The 27436-nt window shown below is 39.4% G+C and overlaps 2 protein-coding genes across 18 annotated transcripts in view; one reads left to right on the forward strand and one right to left on the reverse strand.

The window, feature by feature from the left end:
• CTNNA2 (catenin alpha 2) overlaps window positions 1-27436 on the forward strand; it is a 1291223-nt gene that overhangs the window by 954440 nt on the left and 309347 nt on the right. The window lies entirely within an intron of this gene.
• LOC145547317 (uncharacterized) overlaps window positions 1-27436 on the reverse strand; it is a 75793-nt gene that overhangs the window by 11991 nt on the left and 36366 nt on the right. Inside the window, exon 6 of the mRNA XM_081596617.1 lies at window positions 13244-13317. Coding sequence (XP_081452743.1) covers window positions 13244-13317 — 74 coding nt within the window. The remainder of the gene's footprint in view (window positions 1-13243; window positions 13318-27436) is intronic.

Consider the following 27436-nt stretch of genomic DNA (forward strand, 5'->3'; position numbering starts at 1 on the left):
AGATCCCCTGGAGAAGGAAATGGCTACCCACTCCAGTATTCTTGCCTGGAGAATTCCATGGACAGAGGAGCCTCATTGGCTACAGTCCATCGGGTCGCAAAGAGTCAGACACAACTGGATGACTAAGTTAGCTGGCATTGTACCAGCCACAAGTTTCCATTTAAATTTTATCTATTTATATGATATTAGTTATCTTGAGAATCATCAGAGAAAAGTTATAATTCCTTTAGTTTGCCACCTTATCTATCTAGCTACTCATTTGAAAATGGACATACTTGTTTTGCTTTATATGGTTATTCTGGAATAATGAAAATGTTTGTTTAATTTGAATCTCACATTCTAATATGCTTTTTAAGAGGGAAGTATAGTCTATAGCCTTCCCTTGGGGCTTAGACAGTAAAGAATCTGCCTGCAATGCGGGAGACCCAGGTTCAATCCCTGGGATGTGAAGATCCCCTGGAGAAGGGAATGGCAACCCACTCCAGTATTCTTGCCTAGAGAATTCCATGGACAGAGGAGTCTGGTTAGCTGTAGTCCATGGGGTTGCAAAGAGTCGGACACAACTGAGCAACTATGCTTACTTACTTACTTATAGTCTATAGATTGTCATTTAAGATTTCCACCAATGCCATGCAGTAGTTGTTCCCATCTCTCTCTTTTTTTTTTTCCTGAAATTAAAAATCCTTTATTTTCTCTTTTTTATAGAAATGAGTTCATTATATGTTTTGTTGAATCCAAATATTTTAGAAATCATTTGATACCTTATATTTTCAAAGTCTTTCTTTTTTTTTTAAATTTTTTATTTATTTTTTATTTTTTTAATTTTAGTTGGGGGCTAATTACTTTACAATATTGTAGTAGTTTTTGCCATACATTGACATGGATCAGCCATGGGTTTATATGTGTTCCCCTTCCTGGACCCCCCTCCCACCTCCCCATCCCATCCCTCTGGGTCATCCCATTGCCCCGGCCCTGAGCATTTGTCTCATGCATCGAACATGGAGTGGAGTTCTGTTTCACATATGATAATATACATGTTTCAATGCTATTCTCCCAGAATGTCCCACCCTCACCTTCTCCCTCAGAGTCCATAAGACTGTTCTATGCATCTGTGTCTCTCATTCTGTCTCGCATATAGGGTTATCGTTACCATCTTTCAAATTCCATATATATGTGTTAGTATACTGTATTGGTGTTTTACTTTCTGGCTTACTTCACTCTGTATAATGGGCTCCAGTTTCACCTATCTCTCTTACAGAGCAAAAACTGTGACTTTAAAGCGTAAGTAATAGTCCAAATTGGACAACTGGCCACTGAAAAAGCCATGGTTTTGAATTTGGCATTTGAATAAGTTTTATCTAATTATTAAAGCCCATACTTTTCTATTTCATCTGCTCATTTCCCCCAGAACCTAGCTGTATATGATTAATAGCAACTTTTGAAAAGCAATTGGGTTTTATTTTATTTTTATGTAGCCTTTTTTATATGTAGCTTTTAAAATTTCGCATAAGCCATTCCACTAACCATCACTGAGTAAAGGCAGCATATGCCCTGTGGCTCTGATTCAAAATAGTAATAAACAGACAAGGTGGGGGATTGAGAGTGGTTGAGTAGCACAGGGCTTTGTGATGATTGTTAGATGTCCTGGAACATTTTTCCAAGAAGCAGATGCTTCACTGAAAGCTGCTGTTCTGGTCAGATGGAGGGAAGGGACAGAGGAGAGACAAGCTCTAAGCAAAGAAAGGGAAAAGGCTGCTGTAGAAAATACCAACAAGGTCTTTCAGTTTATACAGAGCCTCAGATGACACAATGTAAAGGACAAACAGATGAATTTGCTGGGGTTTTTGGTGTCTACTTCATAGCCAAGTGTAAAAGGCACTTGGATCAATTGGGAGACCATTGAGCTGGTTAGATGATAGCTTCAGGAACATGCCATCTGTGGTCCCTGCCTGTTCTTATTGTCTTAATGGAGCCTGAAATTCTCTGCCTAAAAACACAGATTCTTTCATCTGGCCGTTTTTCTTATTCTTTTGAATTCTTTTCAGAGATAGAATTTGTATACATCTGAGAAGGAGCTTAGCTTCAGAACAGTTTTGCTCTCGATGATTTCACATGCTTCCACAGCATTGTACCTGGGAGGTTGTTAATAGAGAGGCAGCTTTGTTGATTCATTTCTTTATCGGGAATGAGTGTCTTCTGATATTATGTTAGATTCTTAACCTTATACCAATATCCTAGGAAAGAAAATGGTGATCCTGGTAGGTGAGCTCTTGCCCCACATCCTGATCACCTGCTATCCTCTCATCACCATGGTTACCAAAAATCTATAGAAGCAGCGCTCTCCCCACCTCCACGCTTTCTCCTGCTTCCCAAGTCCCCTTCAATCTTTCCTGACTTCTCTAGCTTCCTTTGCCCTTGACTTTATCATCATCACCTCATGTTGATTAAATCCCTACATACTGTACTCTCTCCTGTTCATTTTTACCCCCCCCGACCCTCCCCCTCCCCCACATTGAATTATCACTCTTCTCCATTCTTTTTTGATTAAGAAGTTTTCTTCCAGGTTTACTTACTTAAAATTGTGATGACTAGTCCAGGGGCTAAATTGAAATTTATTTTTATATAGCCTGCATTTATAAAGGATTTGCCGAGATGCTTCGTTAACAACAACAGTGAATTCTAGGAGGATATTTTAAGTACAGAGTATGAATGGATCCTCTATGAGAGCATCATTTAGATATAACTGCAGAGTAAAGGGAGGGTACTCAAAATAGCAATGCTTTGGGAATGGGAGTGTGCTTTTGGCATTTTGAATGCGTAAATAAATAGGAGGGATGGCAGGGGCTTTACAGGAATTTTGGAATCCTCGGCCCTGCCCACTAAATGCCAGTAGTCAACAGAGTCCTTTGGCAACCAAGGGCATTCACACAGATTTCCAAATAAAACAGGAAGGCTTATATAGTAGCATTCTTATTCATTAAGTTCTCTAAAACTCTCCCATCATCTAGATGAATACTCCTTATAATTAATTCAGATTTCTTATAGTTGTTGTAAAATAATTATATGTTTGTACATTCTGTGTTGAAGATCAAGTACCAGACTATTGATTCAGGAAATGGCCCATAGAGCATTGCATCATTCGACTTAAAAACAAAAGAACCTGTCTTGATTACATAGATTCTGTTCTTCATTCTTCCACTGAACCATCTAAACAAGTCCCACAGTTTATACCCTGTAGTAACTTATAAAGAATAGTTTTCCACCTTAGAATTTCCATGTAAATTGATAAGTAAATGTGTTAAAAGCACTTGAAGCCAATTTGAACACTGGCCATGTCTTGATAGTATCTGAAAGGTAACTGCTGACCCCATCCCCAGAGCTCCAGCTACCACATCTCAATGAGGAGATGTGGTTTCACATTTAGGAATTTGAGACCCTCTGTGAACACTAACATTGGCCTCAAGTGTGACAAACATCTTCTAGATGTTTAAATGTAAGGCTTTTGCATTTCAGTACAAGGGAACTTAAGTTTAGTTAAAACTCTCATGTAGCAACCCTTCTGGAAACATCTCTAAATATGGTGTAATGCAGGATTTAAACTAACACTTCAGATGACCTGAAACCTAAACTGAAGGGGAAAAAATGAGTTTGATCATTATGTTTTCTTGAACTCCAACAGTTAATATGCATTTTGTTAGAATCCACATAACTGTTGAGAAGAGGATTAAAGAATAAAAGGAAGTTCCTACTGTAGCAAGTGGGATTAAGGTCAAAAATGAAACACACACAGTCACACAACACAGTTGCAAATGTAGTTAAATTTGATGAGAATGGACACTGAAAGTGATTTATTTCCCTGGGTAGATGATTTTGTTGTCAGGTGCATACATACATGCTCAGTCACTTCAGTCATGTCTGACTCTTTGCAACCCTATAAACTGTAGCCCACCAGTCTCCTCTGTCCATGGGATTCTCCAGGCAAGAATACGGCAGTGGGTTGCCACGCCCTCCTCGAGGGGATCTTCCCTACCCAGGATAGAACCCAAGTTGGGATCTCAGCCCGAGTCTCCTGAATTGGCAGGTGAGTTCTTGATCACAGAAGCCACCTGGGAAGCCTCTGTTGTCAGGTGACCAGAGCCTAAATGTGATGCTAACCTATAGCCAAGGGAAAGAATCCATGCCCTCACCAGGTCAGCTTATGATTTTCTGCTGGGTCTGGGTTGCAGATGGGAATAAAATCCCTCACTGTCTTGCAAAAAGTCAGCCTACAGTTCACAGGGGCCACATTCCTGGGAAAACAAGGTGTCAGGAGAAATTATTAAAGAGGACTGTGTTTGATACCAGTGCTGTCCAATTGCTGAATTCTGTTTTCAGAGCAATCAGCTTGAATCCTAGAGATTGAAAGTGTGCTGTTCACTGACTGCCTGGTTGATTTGGCATGAAATTTAATTTGCTTTAACATGCATGGGGGATAAGCATAGAGGTGGTAATGTCATATTGGAGTGTTTCTGTATTACTTTGAAAATAACTAAAATACTGATATAAGAGTTTGCTTTCATTTCCCTTTTTCAGAACAGGCATGATGCTCTGACCAAACTCAGTTCTCCAGTCTACTAGTCCAGACTAATTATTCTTTTCTCTTTGATTCTCCTTCTTTCTCACCTTGACAGTCATATTAATTGAGCACTTTCCATGTACTAGGCACATACTTAATTGATCATATAGTCAACATTCGTCAGGCTCTCAGTTTTATAGCGGAGAAAAGTTGCCATCTCCTGACATTTCCCTCCTGATTTCCTATATTTTCAGGGGTACAAGGGACAGCTCCTCTCCCAGGGCTTCTCACCTTTTTCTTTCATGTTTGTCTCCCATATAACCCTTGACTGGAACTTGATCCACATTGAATGAGTCTAGCTGTAAGGGAGAATTTGGGGATCAAGGGCTCTATTTCAAAAAATTTACTGTATAGGGGGCTTCCCTGGTGGCTCAGTGGTAAAGAATCCACCTGCCAATGCAGGAGACACTGGTTCAATCCCTGATCCAGGAAGATTCCACATGCTATAGAGCAACTGAACCAATGTGCCACAACTACTGAGCCTGTGGGCTAGAGCCTGGGAACCACAACTAATGAGCCCCTGTGCCACAACTACTGAAGCCTGTGTGTCTGAGAGCCTGTGCTCTGCAACAAGAGAGGCCGCAACAATAAGAAGCCCGTGCATTGCAACTAGAGAAAAACCCACGGAGCAATGAAGACCCAGCACAGCCATAAAGAAATAAAAATTGATAAAAAATTTACTGTATAGGGATCCAAATTTTAAAAAATAAGTTGGTCCTCAAAGGCATGTCACTTTCAAGTTATTTATTTGAAGTGAGTAAGTTAAGGCTGGGCTAAGCTGAAAATTTGCAGGCTGATAACAATAACACAGTACATGAACCGTGAACTTCCAGATATTCAAGCTGGATTTAGAAAAGGCAGAGGAACCAGAGATCAAATTGCCGACATCCATTGGGTCATTGAAAAAGCAAGAGAGTTCCAAAAAACATCCTCTTCTGCTTTATTGACTGCGCCAAAGTCGTTGACTGTGTGGATCACAACAAACTCTGAAAAATTTTTAAAGAGATGGGAATACTAAACCACCTGACCTGCCTCCTGAGAAATCTGTGTGCAGGTCAAGAAGCAACAGTTAGAACTGCACATGGGAAAACAGACTGGTTCCAAATTGGGAAAGGAGTACGTCAAGACTGTATATTGTCACCCTACTTATTTAACTTATATGCAGAGTACATCATGCAAAATGCCAGGCTGAAGGAAGCACAAGCTGGAATCAAGATTGCTGGGAGAAACATCAATAACCTCAGATATGCAGATGACACCACCCTTATGGCAGAAAGTGAAGAAGAACTAAAGAGCCTCTTGATGAAAGTGAAAGAGGAGAGTGAAAAAGTTGTCTTAAAACTCAATGTTCAGAAAACTAAGATCATGGCATCCGGTCCCATCACTTCATGGCAAATAGATGGGGAAACAATGGAAACAGTGACAGACTTTATTTTCTTGGGCTCCAGAATCACGGCAGATGGTAACTACAGCCATGAAATTAAAAGATGCTTGCTTCTTGGAAGAAAAGCTATGACCAACCTAGACAGCATATTAAAAAACAGAGACATTACTTTGCCAACAAAGGTCCATCTAGTCAAAGCTATGGTTTTTCCAGTAGTCACATAATGGATGTGAGAGTTGGACCATAAAGAAAACTGAGTGCTGAAGAATTGATGCTTTTGAACTGTGGTGTTGGAGAAGACTCTTGAGAGTCGCTTGAATTGCAAGGAGATCCAACCAGCCAATCCTAAAGGAAATCAGTCCTGAATATTCATTGGAAGGACTGATGCTGAAGCTGAAGCTCCAATACTTTGGCCATCTGATGCGAAGAACTGACTCATTGGAAAAGACCCTGGTGCTGGGAAAGATTGAAGGCAGGAGGAGAAGGGGATGACAGAGGATGAGATGGTTGGATGGCATCACCGATTCTATGGACATGAGTTTGATTAAGCTCCGGGAGTTGGTGATGGACAGGGAAGCCAGGCGTGCTGCAGTCCATGGGGTCACGAAGAGTTGGACAAGACTGAGTGACTGAACTGTACTGTAACAATAACACGATAAACTATTGCCAGTGAATCAGTGTCTCAAACCTACCCAGAGAGCTGAGATCTGTCAGTGAATCATTTGATATGCTTGAGGCTGGTAAAATATAGTGAATATTAAAAATGTCTAAACCAGAGGTCTGCCCTGATAAGTAATCTGTTAAATATCCAAATAATCTCCACTGTTTGAAGTTTACCTCTAAATGTAAATTATCTCTACTGGGTCATGGCTGACTTCTAGAAACCATTGATTAATGCAGTGGATCTGAAGTTTGGCAATTTTTGGACTCTGTAAACTTGAATTAAATTCTAACTGTGCTGGTGGTAAATCATTTAAAAGGCCGCTCTTTCAATAGTAAATATTTCTTCACTAGGATCTCCTTATAGACACCTTTCTGATAACAATTGTAAAGGGATATTTGCTTTGGGCCCCCACCCCACAAAGAACTTCTCTTAATCACTTTGCATATGTAGTGGATGCTGTCATAAGTTATTATTTAATAGGGTATGGAAATATGCCATTTCTTGAAATGATAGTCAATCAGTACTGTAAAGAATCTCAAAAGAACTATGTACTTCATCTAATTAAGCTGTTTTGAATTTATTACAAGACAAACATATCTTCAATCAATGTATTGCATGGAATACTAGGCAATGGCATATTTTTAACTTCTGTCAAACATATATGCTACCCCACTTCAATTTCCCACAAGTGATATCAGATCTAGAGCTAATTTTTTTTTTTTTTAAGATTCCAACAAATGTGTTCCTTTGGAGAAATAGCTTCACTACTTCTAATAGGATAGACATGTATCAGTGCTTGCAAAGATACAATCTACTAAGTGAGTGTTCAAGAGGTTTAGATGTTAGTGTGTCTTCCCCAATGGAATCTAGATCATCTTGTTCCACCAAGGTCCTAAAGTATCTTTATTATGGCCAGCATTGTCCACCTTTCATCAGGCACTAGCATTTCTACTCATTTTCCATTTAGATTCTCAAGACTCTGATAAAGAGCACAATGAGCGTTCAGGTGTAGTGGTTTAATTTTTAAGCAGTAAGGAACAAAATTCAGCCATGAAAACTTCAGACCAGACAAAACACCCCAGCAGGTATTACTTTTCTCTGTCTTAATGGAATGATGTGGCAGTTTGCCAGTTTGATAAAAGTACAATTGTCTTCCTTTTTCGTAATATTTTACACTCCACTCTGGTTAGAATCTCACTAACTGTTCTCTCCTTTCTGGGATGGTTTAATACTGTGTTGGGCTACAGTATGCCTAGTTGCATTGAACTGATTTCACTGAAAATATTTATCTATAGCATAAAGATCATGTGTTGGAACTCTTTATTTTTTTCATGTCACAGTGGAAAAGACTCTGAATAAGTGGTTAGGAGACACATGTTCCAGGCCTGTCTCTGCCTCTAACATAGTCAGGAGATGATCTCAGATCAGGGCATTTGTATTCTCACAAAACAATGATTACATACATGCTCTACCTGGTGCCATGAGCGGTTGCCAAGATCCGATGAGATAACCTCCGTGAAAGTTCTTTATGAACCTTAATGGCATTATGCTTTGAAAATGTGACATTATTTAGTGTCCTGAAGCAGCAATGTACTAAATAATATCTTAGTAGCTTGAATTAAATACAGTTTCCCAAAGAGCCTAATTTAGGAAATGGTCTAAACGTGAAAGAATTTCATTCTGCATGCAGTGTTCGCTGCCTGATAGTCTCTCTGTGCTCCAGACCAGGAAGGAGGGAGGTGGCAGACACGTAGAAGGAGAAGATGAGCAGAAGGGTTCCTTAACATATGATCACTCTCCCTGAGCTGCCTGTGGGGCTTCCTCTTCCTCTCTTTGAGCAAAGGAATCCTGCCCACCTCTCCAATTTGTGGCAACCTCCCTCAAGGAGTATTGCTACCAAAACAGTTGGTTGAAAGAAACAGGAATGAAAATGCCATGACTGGAGGATATAGAGGATAGAATTCTAGAATGAAGGGAGTATGGAGGAGGGAAGGGTAGGTGAAGACAGGATTACATAACAGAGAAGAGGAGAGAGGGTGTAACTATGGTGCTTGATTTGAAAAGCCCTTTTGTCCAGTGGCATCACAACCAAACCACTCATCTACTGAGTGCAACTAGAAAAGGCCACGCATCTCATGACTCCCCTGTTCACTGTTGCAAATAGGTGCACCTCTTAAGTACTGTGTGGGTTTCTAGCACAGAAGTTTAAGGGGGCAAAGGTACAACAAAACACGGTCACCAACGCTGTGGGGGCTGTGAAGGTAAATGGGCTAAGGGCTATTTGGGGAGAATTTTTAAAAGAAGTTTTAAGGAGGATAGAATTTCTATAGTTCAAATATTTGAACTCATACCTTGGGCATGGGTAGAATCTCATGGAAATGTCTTTCCAAGATAGCATGTGGAAGATCTATTCTAGTAAACAGAGCTCTTCTATGGAAGTGGTAAAGGATACATCAGTGTTTTGCAGACTTAGGCACTGATGGTGTGAGGGTCTGGGGCCATGCTCTGGGCTGTGAGGGTCTGTCTAGCCAGCCCTTGTCACGCATGGAAGGACTTCAGTTCTATGCAAGAGTGTCAGCTGCCAGGGGTGAGAGTCAGGGATTACTGCACTAGATGGGAAGGTGGACAGGGAAGTTCAGAGGTTTCTTTCAGCTTTAAGCCTAACTCTACCACCCTGGGTCTCAGTATAGATTAAGTTTATTTGTTGATCTGTCTTTAGGTCTCCTGTTGCTGCTGGCTCTACATTTTCCTCAAAACACAAACAAGTACATTTTGTGAGGGGACTGATGTTGTTTGCTTGTTTACCTCCAAGTGACCAGGGCACTGATATGGACAGAATAAGCTCTCATTTAACATGTGAGAAAGGCCATGTGCTATTTGGTTTGGGACATTCTAGTTTCTGCATGTGCGTGCTAAATCACTTCAGTTATGTCCGATTCTTTGCGACCCTTTGGACTGTAGCCCACCAGGCTCTTCTGTCCTTGGGATTCTCCAGGCAAGATTAATGAAGTGGGTTGCCATGCCCTCCTCCTGGGGATCTTCCCTACTCAGGGATCAAACTCACATCTCATGTCTTCTGCATTTGCAGTCGAGTTCTTTACCATTAGCACCACCTGGGAAGTTCATTCTAGTTTCTACATATTAGATATAAGCCATTTTGCAAAGATGCTTCCTAATTGTAGCAGATACTTCTGTCACATTCCCTCTATTCCCTCTTTGGTCCTTACTGATAACACTGTCCAGGTAGTCTGTGCACTCATCTCAAAAAAAAAAAAGTTGACTTTCTAGACTTTCTTGGCTGCTAGAGTGGCCTCATGACATATCTCTGGCCAGTAATATGTAACCAGAAGCCTCTGGGAGAGGTATTGTTTTTCTGATAAAAATCCAGCATGCTCTTTTTGTTCTTCCCTTGTCCACTTCTTGCCTAGAATACAGACACAGTGTATGGAGGTTCAGCAGCTCCCTTGTGATAATGAAGACTAGAGCTACATTTTGAGTATTATAGAGACTATGACTTCTTTGAGCTGCTGTACTAGCCCTAAACAGTCTCCTAAGCAACTTCTTTCTGTGTGAGAAGCATAAACCTCAGACTTCCTATGTTGCTCTTAGATGGGTTTCCACTGCATGATGCTTAAGTTTTAGCAACTCAATGTCCAAGTTATCATCAGCAAAGATGCTCCCTTACATATGATGATGGACATTTTATTTTTGCCTTGTACATTTTTCCTTTATTTTTTGAACTCTGTATGACTTGTTTTCCCTAAGTCTTGTTTTCAGTGAATATTAAACTGACATGTCTAATTAGGCAGAACAATTGACACTGTCCTGAAGTTAAATGACATCCCAAAAAGTGAATATTTGCTTCCAAGGTCTATAATACTGTGTAAATAGTACAGTCACATTGTTCACTTTTCCCCCCCTAAATGAGTCCATTTCTTAGTCCATCCATTTCAATCTTCAAAATAATCACTGTCCCCTGCTGGATTGCTCTTTATCCTTAGTAACTCTCTTATGTCAATTATGTAATAGTTTGGCCCTTTTTGGCTTTTGTTTCACTTTGCTTCTTTTTCCTGTGCAAAGCAGCCTGCAGAGCAATAAGATATGGAACAAGCCTGCTGGGCCTGATTTTCTTCTCCAAAATAGCTTTGGCTACTGGATAGTGATAAAAGGAGTTGGCTCATTGCAGAAGCTAAAAGCCAGGTAAGTGGGTCTAGCCTCACACTGGTGCAGAGATGACTTCTGCACAGGAAGAGGACAGTGGGACATGGTGCAGACATGCCCAGAGTCAGGTGACAGGGCCTCTAACCTGCTGATTTCACCTGCTATTCCTGCAAGGGGTATAGTCCTAGGTCAATCTCTTAGCCTCTCCAGGACTCACTCATGAAAAGAGTGGTCTCTAAGATTTCTTCCAGCTCAGACCAATGATGGGTCAGGTATTATCCTAGCAATGGAGATGCATTAGGGAACAATACAGAAAGAAGTCATCCAAGTTTGAGTCCAGAGAATGGTAGAGAACAGAAGGAAGACAGCCATGAGGAAAAAGGATGACACAGACGCGGGAAGTAGAACCATGAACTAAAATATGCCTAGATTTCACATCTTCAATGAAGCCTTCTTGGGCCACTGCATACATCATTGATCCCACCTTCCAGGGATCCTAAAACATTGTTGTTAGTATCATATAGCACTGTAATCAGTCACCTGTATTAGTAAATTCTTTCTGAGCATTTTTATTGTTGTTTCAACTAGGTTGAGAACACTTAGCAGGTACTTATGCACGTGCATGCTAAATCATGACTATTGTTCATGACTGAACAGTTGTTCAGTCGCTCAGTCATGTCTGACTCTTTGCGACTCCATAGACTGCAGCATGCCAGGCTTCCCTGTCCTTCACCATCTTCCAGAGCTTGCTCAAACTAATATCCATTGAGTCCATGATGCCATCCAACCATCTTGTCCTCTGTCATCTGTTTCTCCTGCTGCTTTCAATTTTTCCCAGTATCAGGGAATTTTCCAATGAGTTGGCTCATCGCATCAGGTGGCCAAAGTATTGGAGCTTCAGCTTCAGCATCAGTCCTTCCAATGAATAGTCAGGGCTGATTTTCTTTAGGATTGACTAGTTTAATCTCCTTACAATCCAAGAGACTCTCAGCAATCTTCTCCAAAACCACAGTTCAAAAGCATCAATTCTTTGGTGTGGTCCAACTCTCACATCCATACATGAATACTGGAAAAACCATAGCTTTGACTCGATGGACCTTTGTTGGTAAAGTAATGTCTCTGCTTTTTAATATGCTGTCTAGGTTGGTTATAACTTTTCTTCCAAGGAGCAAGTGTGTTTTAATTTCATGGCTGCAGTCACCATCTGCAGTGATTTGGGAGCCCAAGAAAATAGTCTGTCACTGTTTCCATTGTTTCCCCATCTATTTGCCATGAAGTGATGGGACCAGATGCCATGATCTTCATTTTTTAAATGTAGAGTTTTAAGCCAGCTTTCTCACTCTCCTCTTTCACTTTCGTGAAGAGGCTCTTTAGTTCCTCTTCACTTTCTGTCATAAGGGTGATATTATCTGCATATCTGAGGTTATTGATGTTTCTCCCAGCAATCTTGATTCCAGTTTGTGCTTCCTCCAGCCTGGCATTTCGCATGATGTACTCTGAATATAAGTTAAATAAGTAGGGTGATCTGCATCAAAATGCTTTTGGATATGAAGTAATAGATAAACCAGACAAGGGCTTTGGACCTCCTCAAAAGGCTAGAAAGCAGAACAAGAGGTCACAGACTATGGAAAGAGCAGAGATCACTGGAAGGTTAGTTAGGAGGCTTAACTGCAAACAGGCTGACTGATCCCCCAAATAGAAGCATGACCCAGAAGTCACATGTACCCCTTGAGAGGACAAATTGAGGCCAAATGAAAGATCAGTTAATGGTGATCATAAAAGACAGTGGTTTTCATTTATTTCATCTGCAGCATGCAGATCCACAGATCACTGAACGTTCACCTTAAAGTTGCCCTGCAAGGAGGCATTTGGAGAAACTCATTTTTGGCAAGGAAGGAAAGAACGATGAACAAGGGGAAGAAAAGGAATGGGGAAAGATAGCATGATACTCTGTAGGTAGATGTCAGCAAATTCACAGTCTGTGTTTGGTATTTATGATCAGATTGCAACCCCCATCCCCCAACGCCACCCTTTGTGAGTCCTCCGAGGGCAGAAAGTCTTATTTATATATATCTTTATCTCTCACAGTACCTTAGCCTAGAAGTGGGCATAAAGATGCTTCCACAAACAGGACTGAATTGACAGATGAATGGAGACAATGCCTCTTTTCCTCCCTAACTCCAAGTGACACCAGAAGATGTGACATCATATAGGAAACAAGATAATCTCAGGGTCTTATTATTTCTTGATGCTTGCATACTGAAGACAGAAGAGCTAATATGATTCTTCTAGTCAAATCCACCCATTTTGTACTTAAGCAAAAAAGAATCAAAGGCAGGGCTTAGGGATTCCTGTCTCTAAACTTTGGGCAGATTCATAATCCTTTAGATGTCTACAGGTCATGCCATCAAGCACTTACCTTCAAGACTGTGGACTGCCTGACCCAGGAGTCTGTTAGGAGAAGATATCTCTAAAGTTGACTTTCTTATTGACCTGCAGAAATACAGGATACTCTTAAGACATGGGAGGGCAGAAGAGAAACTTATCTTTGCACGTGACACTCACAGGTAGATAAAGAGAAATGGGCCTGCCCTTATCTTCATGGATGCAGGCTCTGTGAGGGCAGAGATGGTGTCCTTCTTGTTCATTCCTTAGTTGTATAAACTGAAGAAATAGCTGAACCTTTCCTGCTTTACTTTTCTCATCTGTGAAAGACAGATTTTATGGGTACCTATTCCAAAGGAGTGAGATGAGAAGGAATTCAGTTAATGCTTACAAAGTGCCTAGGACAGTGCCTGGCATGTAGTAAACATGAATGAACATTAACTGTTACTTGCTATTATATCAGCCTTACATCCTATCTGGCACATAATAGGTATACAAAGTATTTTTATTGAAATATATATGCATGAGGACTTTGTCAGTAAGCCTCCACTTTTTTTTTGTTTGTTTGTTTAGATTGTGATCCCTTCAAGCATTTTTGGAAAAGTATTTGCTTCCTTCTGTATCTTTAACATAGATATCTAAAATGTTTATCCAAAGTCTAATCAGTTATTGAAAAGCATGCAGTCTCTAGTGTCTTATCTTTGTACGTTTGTTGACATTTTAAAATAAACTCTTGGCATCACTCTTTTAAGTATATCTGATGAAACCAAAATATCACTATCATCCGTTAAAAATACAAATAGAGATTTTTTAGATTTTTTTAAATAACATTTCATTTCATAACATTTTCATATGTTGCATCATTTCTTTTCTTCTTTGGACTGGGATTTCTATTCTGTCCTGTCACAGAAATTGATAGGGTAAAAATTTATTTTTAGGCTTGAAATTTTTAACAGGTTTTTTAACCCCCAAGTTACTCTAGAACCACTTATTGAAAATAACTCTTTTTCTGTATATTGCATAGGTCAGTATCTGCTTGCTTACTTGGTTCTGTTGATTTTTCCTTCTATATTTATACCAATACCACACTGTCTTAACTACTATAGTTTTACAATAAGTTTTGAAACCTTATAGAGTAAGTCTTTCAACTTTATTCTTTAAAATAATCTTGGTGCTTCTATATCTTTGTATTGGCATGTGTAAGTTTAGACTCAGATTACCAATTTCTACCAAAATCACCACCACCAACAACAAATTGCTGTGATTTTGATTGTGACTGTATTCAATTTATAGATAAAGTTGGGGGGATTTGATTATCTTAACGCGACTGAATCTTCTTGTCTATGAACATCATATGTCTCTCCAAGTTTTGTAGTTTTTAGAGTAGTGGTCTTAAATGTCTTTCATTAAATTTATTCCTTATATGTATGTGATACTTTTGAAGCTATTAGAGAAGACAGTAGAAAAAAGAATTTTTCTTCAAGCTGGCCTCTAAGATTTTTTTTCTTAACACTCAAAAATTATGTAAATAATAATATAAAAATAATTTTAAAACATATGAATAATATAATCTAATTAAAAATTATGTTAATATATAAAATATACATATTAATCAAAGTATAGTTGATATACACTGTTGTCTTAGTTTCAGATATATAGCACAGTGATTCAATTATGCATACATATATATTTTTCAGATTCTCTTCCCTTATAGGCTATTAAAAATATTGAATATAGCTCCCCGTGTTGTATAGTATGTCCTTGTTGGTTTTCTATTTTATATGTAGTAGTTTGTATATGTTAATCCCATCCTCCTAATTTGTCCCTCCCACTCTTCCCAAAATATTTAAATTGATGAACCCTAAGGTTATAAGCAAAACATTTATCCTGGATTGTGCTATTATTTCAACAATTATTAACACATAACTTATCAAAATAACAGCATAACTCTTGATGAATAATTATGAAACAAAGTGTATTTCTTGAAAATATGTATTTAGAGAGATGGAAGTGGAATTTATGATAGTTTAATTAAAATCATTCTCCCTTATTATAGCATACCAGAAATTTTTACACCTCAAAATATCCAAAATGAGTGAGAATTAGGCAATTTCTGATAACGTTTATTCTTATTCCTAAAACAGCACATTAATAGTTCCACTTCCATTCAGTTGACACAACAGGGCCATGTCCCAGAGAAAGACGTTTTCAAAGTAATGATATTGTTACCTAGTCCAAGCTCACTCTGCTCACTGTTTAACCAGCCGACGAACCTGAGAGAGGAGGGGTTGAACAAGGAAGAGACTAACTGGGGAGTCGGCTAACTGAGAAGATGGCAGGCTGGCACCTCAACCATCTTCTGGGAGTCTGAATGCCAGGTTCATTTATAGATCAGAGATTAGGGGGAGGTGAGGAAGCAAAGTAAAAAGGCCGTTTATCTTGCAAACATCTTCCAGAATGGCAAGCCTCAGACAGGGGACACGTTAATTTCTTCCTTCCTGCATTTCCAGGTGGACAGGGTTTTTAACAAAGGCAGTTTAGTTTAACAGTCAGGCAGGGGGGCAGAATTCTCTGAGGCAGGCCATTGTGTATGATTATAATAACAAAAGCAATGGAAAGCAAGTCAAAGAAACAGCTCCAACATGGAGTCAGAATTGGCTTCTTTGCAACAGTATGACATGGGCACAACCAGAAGAATACACAAGATAAATAATTGTGATGTGCAGGCAGATGCAACAGATAGATTCAAGGGCCTGGCCTGAATCCCTACTCTGTTATTTATTATATATGTCACCTGTTGGGAGAATATAATTAAAAAACAGATCTCCTCCCCAATCAGAAAACCTCTCCACAAAGGTAGAAGAGAAAGAAAATAGTTTTATTGTTGGATAAGCGAAGAACTGACTCATTGGAAAAGATCCTGATGCTGGGAAAGATTGAGAGCAGGAGGAGAAGGGGATGACAGAGGATGAGATGGTTGGATGGTATCACTGACTCAATGAACATGAGTTTAAGTAAACTCTGGGAGTTGGTGATGGACAGGGAGGCCTGGCATGCTGCGGTCCATGGGGTCGTAAAGAGTCGGACACGACTGAGTGACTGAACTGAACTGAAGCGTTAAGCAGGAATGTGTTTTATATTGCTGGCAGTGGTCTAAGTCAGCACCTACTCCATACCTGTTCTCAGGATGAACAACACTAGTGCTCAAGCAAGAGGACAGTATAGGACCCAGTGTCACACACAGTCCATCCTAGATCCACTTGGTGATAGGGAATGTGATCTTAATTAGCTCACTGGCTTTTTCCAAAGAAAAAATCAACTCAAATCTTTAAACCATGATAGAGCTGAGCAACTTGGAGAGAGGACTTAACTGAAGTTAGGCTCCTACCCTGCCACAGAAACTGTGTCTTCCTTGATACTTGCAACACAAAGAGATGATGCCTAGGTCCTTGAGAAAGACACTCCTGGGTTGTAAAGCTGGCAAGAGGCTTATTAGCTTTTAAAAAGATTTATCTACGTTTCAAAAAGGCAGAAAAAGACTTGCAAGTTTTCTGAAGTAAATACTCTAAGAAAAAGGATGAGAGTTTGCAACCCCATGGACTGTAGCCTAACAATCTCCTCTTTTCATGGAATTCTCCAAGCAAGAATACTGGAGTCAGCAGCCATTCCCATCTCCAAGGGATTTTCCTGACCCAGGCATCTATCCCAGGTCTCCCACATTGCAGGTGGATTCTTTACCATCTGAGCCACTAGGGAAACCCCATTTTGGGGGGGTGTGGAGGGGATCTCTTCCTTTATTTTCAACAGGGAGATTTTTTCTTTTGCAAATTGTATTTATACCTTGACACACTTTGGAAAGTCACTCAACCTCCCTGAAGCTCTGATTCCTCACGTGGAAGAAGGGAATGATAACACCAATAATAATTATTTCTCTTCACAAAGGGCTTAAAAAAGGAACTGTGCAAAGCTTTTCATTTTATAATAAATGATGAAATTAATAGAAATTAGGCTTCCCTGGTGGTTCAGACAGTAGAGAATCTGCCTGCCATGCGGGAGACCTGGGTTCAATCCCTGGATTGGGAAGATCCCCTGGAGGAGGGCATGGCAACCCACTTAAACAAAGGAACTGTGCAAAACTTGTCATTTTATAATAAATGATGAAATTAGTAGAAATTATGTATCTTTTCTGCTATTAAATTACATCAAGCAGTTAATCTAATATTTATTGAGGACTTACAGTTTTAAAAGATGCTCTTTAAGGCCAAGAATCCTTTTAAAACAAAACTGTGTCAGTTCCACATTTAGGTGTTGAATGTGAGCATTTTATCTCTTTATGTGTCTTAACCATAAAATAGATTTCATAAATTTTGCCCACCAGTTTTCTTGTCATCACTGTGTCTGTTTTGTGGTTAAAAATAAGTATCTCTGTAAATTTAAAGCCAGTTTAACCTCTATGAAGTTAATTGTCAAGATAAATCTATTTTTAAGAAAATATATTTAAGAATATATGTATTTTCAAGAATTATTTTGGTTTAAAAATATTGTGATACATTTCAATACAAAACTCAATATAAGTACAAGAAAAGAGTTTAGATATGATGAGAAGCAAGCAAAGAAATATTTTGTTTCCCAGTAAGTGCTTTTAAAAAACATTAGAAAGAGGGGGGGAAAAGAAATACACACACACACACACACACACACACACACCCTGGTGTCAGTAGTTGAATCCAAAGTTACTTCAATTTGACATATTTGACATATCATGGGATAAAATATGAGCAAAACAAAAATGACTAAAAATAGCTCTATGATAATGCTAAGAATTAAATTGAATAGTCAAAGAATCTCAAGCATGTCATATACTTTTGCTTGTGTCCTCAAGTGAAGCCAGGCTGGGGAGATGCTCCATTGACTGAAACACAGCATTGATAATGGGCTTTGTTCTTCTGACACCAAACTCATCACTTGGTTATTAAATCATTGGTGAGACCAAAATTATATAAAGTGAAAGTCGCTCAGTCATGTCCGACTCTTTGCAACCCCATGGTCTATACAGTCCGTGGAATTCTCCAGGCCAGAATGCTGGAGTGAATAGCTTTTCCCTTCTCTAGGGGATCTCCCCAACCCAGGGATCGAACCCAGGTCTCCCACATTGCAGGCAGATTCTTTACCAGCTGAGCCACCAAAATTATACAAACAGTGTGCTGAATCTGAGTTATTTTCTCTCACTTATATGAGGGATTCTGTTCTAAGACTTGGGTCTTGCCACATTTTTCTGATGATGCAGGCAAATGGGTAGGTATACACATCAAAAAATTATGTGGCTAGTATGGTTCTTGAAATTACAATGCAAGTTAGAAATTATTCAGAATGGAATAAAATATTTAAAAACCCTGTTATAAATCTTAGCCAGGAAATAAATTTTCATGAGACCAGTGATTAACCCAATAACAGAATGGAATTTATATCAACCATTCATTAATCCCATTTCCCTTTTCCCAACACCATTAATTAAGTGTCTGCTCAATTCCCATCCCTGTGCTATGCTTGTGTCGCTTACCCAATTACAGCTAATTTTCTTGCGTGCAACAGCATTGGTAATAGCCTCTAACAGTTGTTGAAATGTGGTTTCTAGTGCTTACTGCACTGTCTCATCCTTAAATATTCCATAACATATTTTCTCGTTTGGTTTTTAAAATTGAGTTTGTGTGGGGAGGATTGAGTTGAATACAGTAAGTGGGTGGTTTCCTTCCTTTCAGGTCCTTGGAGACCCTTATCCAATTTAAGTTTCGCCTCTGGAGAAAGCTGTACCACTGAGACGCCTAAAAATAACTGTTCTTGTCTTGCTGTTTTACCTATGACTCGCTGAGAGAAAAGACTTTGGAAAATAAACTTTTGATGGCGTGTTTTATAAATTATATCCACCTGATCACTTCGAGTTCAAGAGGGAGGGACAATTTAATTGTTTTAATTAAAGCTTGTGCAACAGGACTGTTCATTCTCTTCTTTCACTCTCTACAAAATTAGAGATGGTGAATTCTGCAAGTATTAAACATAGTACATAGCCTTGTTTCAGTTATTCCTAAACGTATGGAAGTAAATTCAGTATTTGTATGTGAATATTAAGTTCTCCTCGGACTTCTGTATTATTTTTTGGGAGAAAAGAAAATATTTTCTCATCAGATTCATCCTCATTTGTCAGTGGCTCCTAATCATTTAGTAGTTTAAGTATCTTCTCCCTCACTTTCCACATGCATCCTATCTTCCCCACTCCCAAGGTAATTGATGATCGGTAAATAAACACTTAAGGGCCATTTAAGGAGCTCAGGATTTAAAATAAGCTTACAGAGAATCCTTTTGTTTAGCAAAGAATCCTTTTATAATCACCTCTGCTTCATCAGTACAGATTTTAATCTATCCACCTTTTCTTAAAGGAGAAAGTGTTTCATCTTTTCGAAGTAGGTGAAATATCCACTTGAAATAATGCTGGGCTCCAGAGTTGGGAAGAGTTGGTAAGAATTAGCAGTGGGGTTGAGTACAATAGTCATGGTTTGATTTCAAGGCATTGGCTTGAACGTGCTCCTAAATCATTTGTAGGTTTTACCCTCTTTATGGCTTCCCTGATAGCTCAGCTGGTAAAGAATCTGCCTGCAATGCAGGAGACCTGGGTTCGATCCCTGGGTTGAGACGGTACCCTGGAGAAGGGAAAGGCTACCCACTCCAGTACTCTGGCCTGGAGAATTCCATGGACTATATAGTTCATGGGGTCACAAAGAATCAGACAGAACTGAGTGACTGACTCTCTTTATAGCATCATTTCTTCCTTTTTATTTGAAAACATGGTCTTTTGTCTCTTCAGTTTCCCCTATAATTGGAAATGGCATCCATTTTGGGTGGTTGTTTTCATCTTTTCCATTTATATTTAAGAATTAATATTCTCACAGATGCATGGAACAATTTTATGGACTCTGAGGGAGAAGGTGAGGGTGGGACGTTCTGGGAGAATAGCATTGAAACATGTATATTATCATATGTGAAACAGAACACCATTCCATGTTCGATGCATGAGACAAGGGCTCAGGGCCGGGGCAATGGGATGATCCAGAAGGATGGGATGGGGAGGGAGGTGGGTGGGGGGTCCAGGAGGGGGAACACATGTAAACCCATGGCTGATTCATGTCAATGTATGGCAAAAACTATTGCAATGTTGTGAAGTGATTGGCCCCCAACTAAAATAAATAAATTTATATAAAAAAAAAAAAAAGAATTAATATTCTGTTTTATCTACCTACGTGCAATAGTTCAATGAAAACCTATGAAATTCCAGTTGACTCAATTAGCTCATTGTTTCTAACACAAGAAATTTAAGGGACCACGTCAAAGCCAATTGGAAAGCAGCTTTCTTTCTGTTGATGCCAAAAACTCACCCTCTGTGCACTGGAACATCTCAGAGAGTTTTGGGTGAAATATTATTGCTTTGCCAGGCAAAGAGGGACATAGTGGTCTCGTGTCCTGAAAAACTGTTGTGTCCCAGCCCTGGGGAGATTTACTGAGGAGTTTTATAGCAATGGGTGGGGTTGCTGAGAAGGATCAAGGTGTCTACAGGGCCTGCATTCCTTTAATCTGGCCTCACATGGTCTCCTGATGAAATTCTATGGTTCTCATGGTTATCAAACTGTGACCTTCTCTCTGGAGAGAAGAATGCTTCATCAATGTTGTTCAGTCGCTCAGTCGTGTCCAACTCTTTGTGGCACACTATGGCTTACCTGTCCTTCACTATCTCCCAGAGCTTGCTCAAACTCATGTCCATTGAGTCAGTGATGCCATCCAGCCATCTCACCCTCTGTCATCTGTTTCTCCTGCCTTCAATCTTTCCCAGCATCAGGGTCTTTTCCAATGAGTTGGCTCTCCTGCTTCCATGGACTGCAGCTCACCTGGCTTAGCTGTCCTTCACCATCTCCCAGAGCTTGCTCAAACTCACGTCCATTGAGTTGGTGATGCCATCCAACCATCTCATCCTCTGTCGTCCCCTTCTCCTCCTGCCTTCAATCTTTCCCAGTATCAGGGTCTTTTCCAATGAATTAGCTCTTTGCATCAAGTGACCAAAGTTCTGCAGCTTCAGCCTCAGCATCAGTCCCTCCAGTGAATATTCAGGATTGATTTCCTCTAGAATTGACTGGTTTGATTTCCTTGTAGTCCAAGGGATTCAGAGTCTTCTCCAACACCAGGGTTCAAAAGCATCAACACCTTCCACTTGTTGGGGGTTTTATTTCTGCAGAAGAGCTCAAGGATAGTTTTATGTGTATCCCTTAAGGCAGAACCAGGACCCTCCCTAAGGCTACTCTATTGTTTCTTGACTGTTCCTCCTTTGACTCTGTATCCCCTCCCTTCCATCATTAGTAGCTGTCCCAATCTGCCCTTCAGAACTCAGGAAAGGTGAGGAAGGCTGGAGTCTATTCCCTACAAACAAGAAACAGAGGCCACAGAAGGACTTGCGTGTCCAGGAGCCCTACAGTGTCTTGCTGGGTTTTACTGTCAACAAGTAAAGTAGGAGGCACCTTTTGTTCATGTGCTATCAACACATCTGTGAATAGAGCAGAATCCTTTGCCTCCTAAAGCTTACATTTTAGTGGTTGTGAGATAATTGTGTTTGGTCAAACTTAGCAGTAAGATTTTTAAAAAAATTTTTTTAATGTAATTTTTAAAAAAGTGTGATCATCAAAATGATTGAGCTGGTACAAATAAGCTTCCTATTTTCACATTTTAGCCAAAACATTTCATTGAGTCTTTTGTCTGCATCATGATAGTCTGTTTTTTGAAAATCTCTAATTTATTATCTTTTTCATAGCACTCCTAATTTCTAAGATCATTTTGGACTGTACATACTTAAAAAAAAAAAAATGCTCTCTGAATATAAGGACATAAGATTGTGTAACTGTTTTCATAAATGAAAAACTTACACTTTACCATTGTAATCTGAGAGGAAATAATGGTTTAATTAGTTTTTAGATGAAAAGATTTCTGCAATCAGACTGTGTTTGTAATGGCATTTATGAAACAATTTTCCCTCTACAGTAGCATTGTAATTAAGACTTTCAATGAAATTGTTGGAGGAGAGGAGAGTGCTTTTCCCTGTGGTCTGCTGTTTTGATCTCCCCCTCAGGGCCCTCTGTTGCTCTGCACCAGCCTTGCACTAATGCCTTATAATTGTGTTTCACTTCCTCTGATTAAGCTGACAGGGAACTTGAACTGCTGTCACTTACCTCATTGATCTGAAAAGTGGCAGGATTAGAGTGTGGCATTTCTTGCACAGAGCACTTAACATCCCAAGCAAATACCCCTTTGCAGGGAAAAGGCCCAAAGTCTTTGGGGTTCTGGCTGCACCTCTGGGGTAGTGGGATGCCTGAGTTAGAAAGGTCACAGAGAACAACCTGTTTGTGGATGAGTTCCCATTGTGCTCCTCTGAACAGCTGTTCCTGGATATTTTATGGGTATTGATGTTGAAACTTGGCCTCTGTACATCAGTTCCAAAAATAATCTTGGAGACAGAGTTTTGGGTGAAGTAGAAAAGAATAGCTTTATTGCTTTGCCAGGCAAAGGGGGACACAGTGGGCGAAGGCCCTCAAAAAACTGTGTCCCAGCTTGGGGAGATTTAGAGAGGTGTTTTATAGCAATAGTTCAAAGGCCAGGTTGCTATAAAGGATCAGGGTGTTTGCAGGGCCTTCACTCCTTACTCTGGCCTTAAGGGGGTTCTTGATGAGCTTTTCTTGTTCTCAAACTGTGGCCTTCTCTCTAGAATGAAGAATGCTTCATCAAGTAGTTAACATCCTCCATTTGTTGGGGTTTTATTTCTGAAGAAGAACTCAAAGATATTGTTGTGTGTATCCCTTGAGGTGGAGCCAGGACCCTGCCCCAAGGATCCACTAATGTTTCTTGACTACCCCTCCACTGTCTCTGTATCCTCTTGATTCCCTGAGTAGCAACTGTTTGAACTTGCCCCTTGGGACCTAGGGAAGATCATGGAGACTGGAATCTGCTCCCTAGAAGCAAGACATAGGGAACACTTTCGTGCCTAGGAGCCCCACAGGGTCCTGCTCGGTTTCAGTATGACAGGAGGAAAAATGTTCTTGCAGCTCAATAGATGTTGGGAGAACAGGGTTAAGCCAAGTTAAACAGGTTTCCTTAATTGTATCTGTCAGTGACCTCATACTTGCATTGTAATTTTTTCTTTTTTTTAAGATGTGGTACAGTGGATGTGTTTGAGGGAGCTTGATATGAAGTATTTCACAAATGTGTTAGAGAATTTTTTTGGATGTAGATTCAATATATAGTATCCTGTGACCACTTTTTGAGATTTTTAGATCTAGTCAGTGAGGACTTTCATGTGGTTATTTGGTGATAGGACTCTAACCCCAGTTATAGTGATGGTGGATCAGCCTTACTAAAAATATTTCTTCAAGTCTCTTTCATTGTCCTTCTTTATGCAGATAGATAAGGGGACTCCTGGAGAAAGAGAACCAGGCATGGCTTTCTTGACATAAGAAAAGCCATTTTTGGCCTAAGCCTTTTGTGATCTAAGCCTGGTCACAACGCGGCCCTTAAACAGGTCTCAGTCATTAATGATCTTAACTGTTATCAGGCAAGAGAAGTAACATCAGCAATGATAATACATCAGTTTAGAGGCTCCAGGTTCTATTCCAATGGTAAAAATTAGCCTGCAGCACTCAATGTCCAGATCAACTGGAACCTTAGATATGATGATGTTGACCTTTTCCAGCCCTCTTGAGTTCAATCAACTAAAGCTTGGATTCTGTTGACTGCCCAAGCCCCTTCATGAATGCGCTTGTGCCCTTAGCTTAAATCTTCCCTATTTAGCTGTTCTGGGAGACACTGCTTTGGGAAAGATTTCCAGTGTTCTCCTTACTTGCTACAAGTAATAAATCCTTCCTTCTTCTCATTTTTGGCTTTGTTATACCTTTGGCTTAATCAGCAAGAGGTGAATCCAGTTTTCAGGTGATACCTCCACTGTTGCTGGTGGCATATATCAAATCCCTCAGGTACCTGACAGGAAATGCCAAAAGGGCCAGATCCACTTCATTGTCTCGTTGTTCTTCTGCTCTGTGCACTGCTGCTCTAGAGCATGCCATCCTGATGAACCAGGGGGTCCAAATGTTCCCCAAGTTTAGAACCTTCAACTGACCAGTCATGAATGTAGGCAAATTTCGTACAGCCTCTAAATCTCCATTTAGGCATCAGTAAAAGGGAGCTACAAAGTACCTTGGTTTAGGGTTATTATGGAGAAAAGAGATAACCCATGTGAGTCACCCGGACTGTAGCATAGATACATTTAATGGTAGCAGTTATTATTATTTTAAGATTTTTAAAACTTTATTCGATTATCTTTGCCAGCAACTACACTATGACCAATATCTAGATGCAAATTGAAAAAGTCAGTTGAGCATTCAGCTGTTTACAAATAGCTTTATGCTTGGTAAGAACCAGCATTATGATTAACGGGATTTTGTTTTTCACTTTCATATCCCACTTAGGATAGTGTGAAAAAGGTTTTAGAGCATTGGAATGATATAATTTCTTTAAAAATAATAAATATTCAATATCAATCAACTCCTTCAACTAACAGAAATCATATTTTCTTCTCTAAGTTTCCCCCCCCCATCATTCTACTGAATAGGATATGGGAAATTGTAGTTTCTACTATTGAGTTTCCCACTGACTTGTTTATTTGAGATGGAATTGTGCTTAAATGTGACTTTTAGCAGTTGAGTTCCAAGGTATTTATCAATTTGCTCAGATTATCATCATAATTTGAAATCCATCTTACCAAATAAATGCATGCAAAATTGACTTCTAAAGACTTAACACATCCATGGAAAGCTAAGTTCCTGTGGGCAGATATCACTCAGTATCAGTTTAGAGTTTGATTGAACCTCAGAAGCCATAATAGTGTCATAGACTTTCTTGGCATATATTTGCATTTAAGCCCTGCATTTCCCATATCCTGTCTGCATGGTCTTTACTCCTTTGAACCGTTAGCAACTGTAAATAGAGATTATAACCCACTACCAAAGTTATGGGTTGTTCTAAGTATTAAAATGAAATAATGCATAGAAAAGTATTTCATAAACTATGAAATGCTGTACACCTTTCATTAGTGTGATTTTAAATTATTACTAGAAACGGGATGTATTTAGAGGACAGAAGTCATCTTACATTGTAATGCTAATCCCCACCATATAATCTTCTTTCTATAAATTTTCATATGAATGTGCTAAGATTGGAGAATTTATAGCACCATAACAGATTCTACTTGTTTAAACATTTTGTTTCGGTTTAGAAAGCAGGCTAATTTGGGTATAAAAAGTGAATGTAAACAGAAAGGCTTCTGAAAGTATCAGTCTGATGCCCTATTTTAGGCACAAATTTGTTCTTAAGGTGCTTATATTGTACAGATGGCTTGGGAGATATCAAATTCTCCTTTTCTGAAATCAAACTCCAAATTTAGGGCTATATTGCAAATTTCACTGAATTTCTCTTAGCAGTCTGTTTTGAATTTGTAACAGGCTGATATGTTTGGCTGATTTGGGGAGGGTGAGGAGACAGATAGATAGGTAGATCAATAGATAAATATTGATATAGCAACTCTAGAAAGGGGAGCGATGGTGGTAGAACTGGCAAAATATTATTACCAGTAGTTTCTGGTGATGCTGTGTGTGGGTGCATGGGGGTGGCTTCGATATTTTATGTTATTTACTTGAGAATTATTCAAAATATTTAATATATATTATCTTAGAATTAAAAAAACTGTTTATAAATATATTGAGTAAAAATATATCCATAATAACGTCAATTAAAAAAAAAAGATATGGTCTAGTCATTGCTCATTCACTAAGGACTAGTCAGAAAATTTTGGTATTACCTTGACCAAGAATAACTTGTAGTTGGGGGGCGGGGGAGGTGCTTAAAAATTGTTTACTTGTAATATTTTGCTTTAGAGGTAGGAAACCTGGGATCTAATACAGTTTAGTGACTTGCCTGGTCTCACAGAAAGACAAAGAAGCAAAATGGGAACTATCTGGCTTTTCACTATACTTCACAAAGTAAAAGCCACATGCTTGATATTTGGTAGGCACTCAACAAAGTCCTACTGATTGTCCAAAATATGGCCAATTCTGATTTCAACAGTCACCAGGAGTAGTCATTAATCAGCAGATACTCGTCAAATATCCCTGAGTGCCAGGTAGTACAAGATGCTGGTGATACAATGATAGGGATGACTTTCTAGTGGTATGAAGGGCACAGACGTATGAACCTGAAATTGTAGGATGTAAAGGACCATAATGGAAGGATGGACAAAGTAAATGCAGGCACAAGCAGAGAGGAGAAACTGATATCTGAGGAAACTGTGTAATTTTAGAGGAGATGACATTTGAATGGGATCCTCCATAAGCAGATGAGGAGTGAAGGGGAGAATGTTGCAGGGTCTACCATAGTGATCAGTGCTATTGAACATAATGTTGAGGGGCTTATAGGCATCAACAATGCCATGTGGAAGAACCTAGAGGCATGAAACATGATCTCTTCCAGGAATAGTGACTTACACGTGAGGTTGTGGTGGGCGTAGGAGATAAATGGGAGAGTCACACAGAGGTCAAATGGGCCAGAACTTCTTGGACATTATCTTACAGGTGTTAGATTGACATTAGAAGATTTTAGAAAGTAACATATGTGTATTATTAAATATAGTAATCAAATAATGGATTGGGTTATCACATAGTGAATCTGATAACATAAAAGACATGAAAAGCCAGCCTAATAATTTTTTCTGCTCAAGACTTAATTAGACTAATGATAAGAGGATCATAAAACTTGTCATATAAATTGGGGGACTTTTGAGAGTAAAAGAAGGCATTTTTTATTAATTATGCTGGGACAATGGAGGCAAATTGGAAGGTGTCATCACACTTCCTGTCAGATGACCAGTCCTATGGATGGTAATTAGTTTGCCCAGGTAGGTATTTAGGGATCCCTGGAGGCCTGGCCTGTTCATGGATTGATGAGTATAGGATGGATGCTGTAGAATCCCAGAGCCTGTCCAGTAGACCCTCTACTCATGGCTATAAATCAATTTCCAGTTAAATTATTTCAAAGATGCATTTACTTAGTGTCTTAAAATGCTGTGCAAGCCCTATATTTAGAGAAGTGTTCT

The sequence above is a fragment of the Giraffa tippelskirchi genome, chromosome 4, assembly GCF_054371585.1.
Source record: "Giraffa tippelskirchi isolate mGirTip1 chromosome 4, T2T-mGirTip1v1.2.pri, whole genome shotgun sequence".
In the NCBI taxonomy this organism is placed as follows: domain Eukaryota; kingdom Metazoa; phylum Chordata; class Mammalia; order Artiodactyla; family Giraffidae; genus Giraffa; species Giraffa tippelskirchi.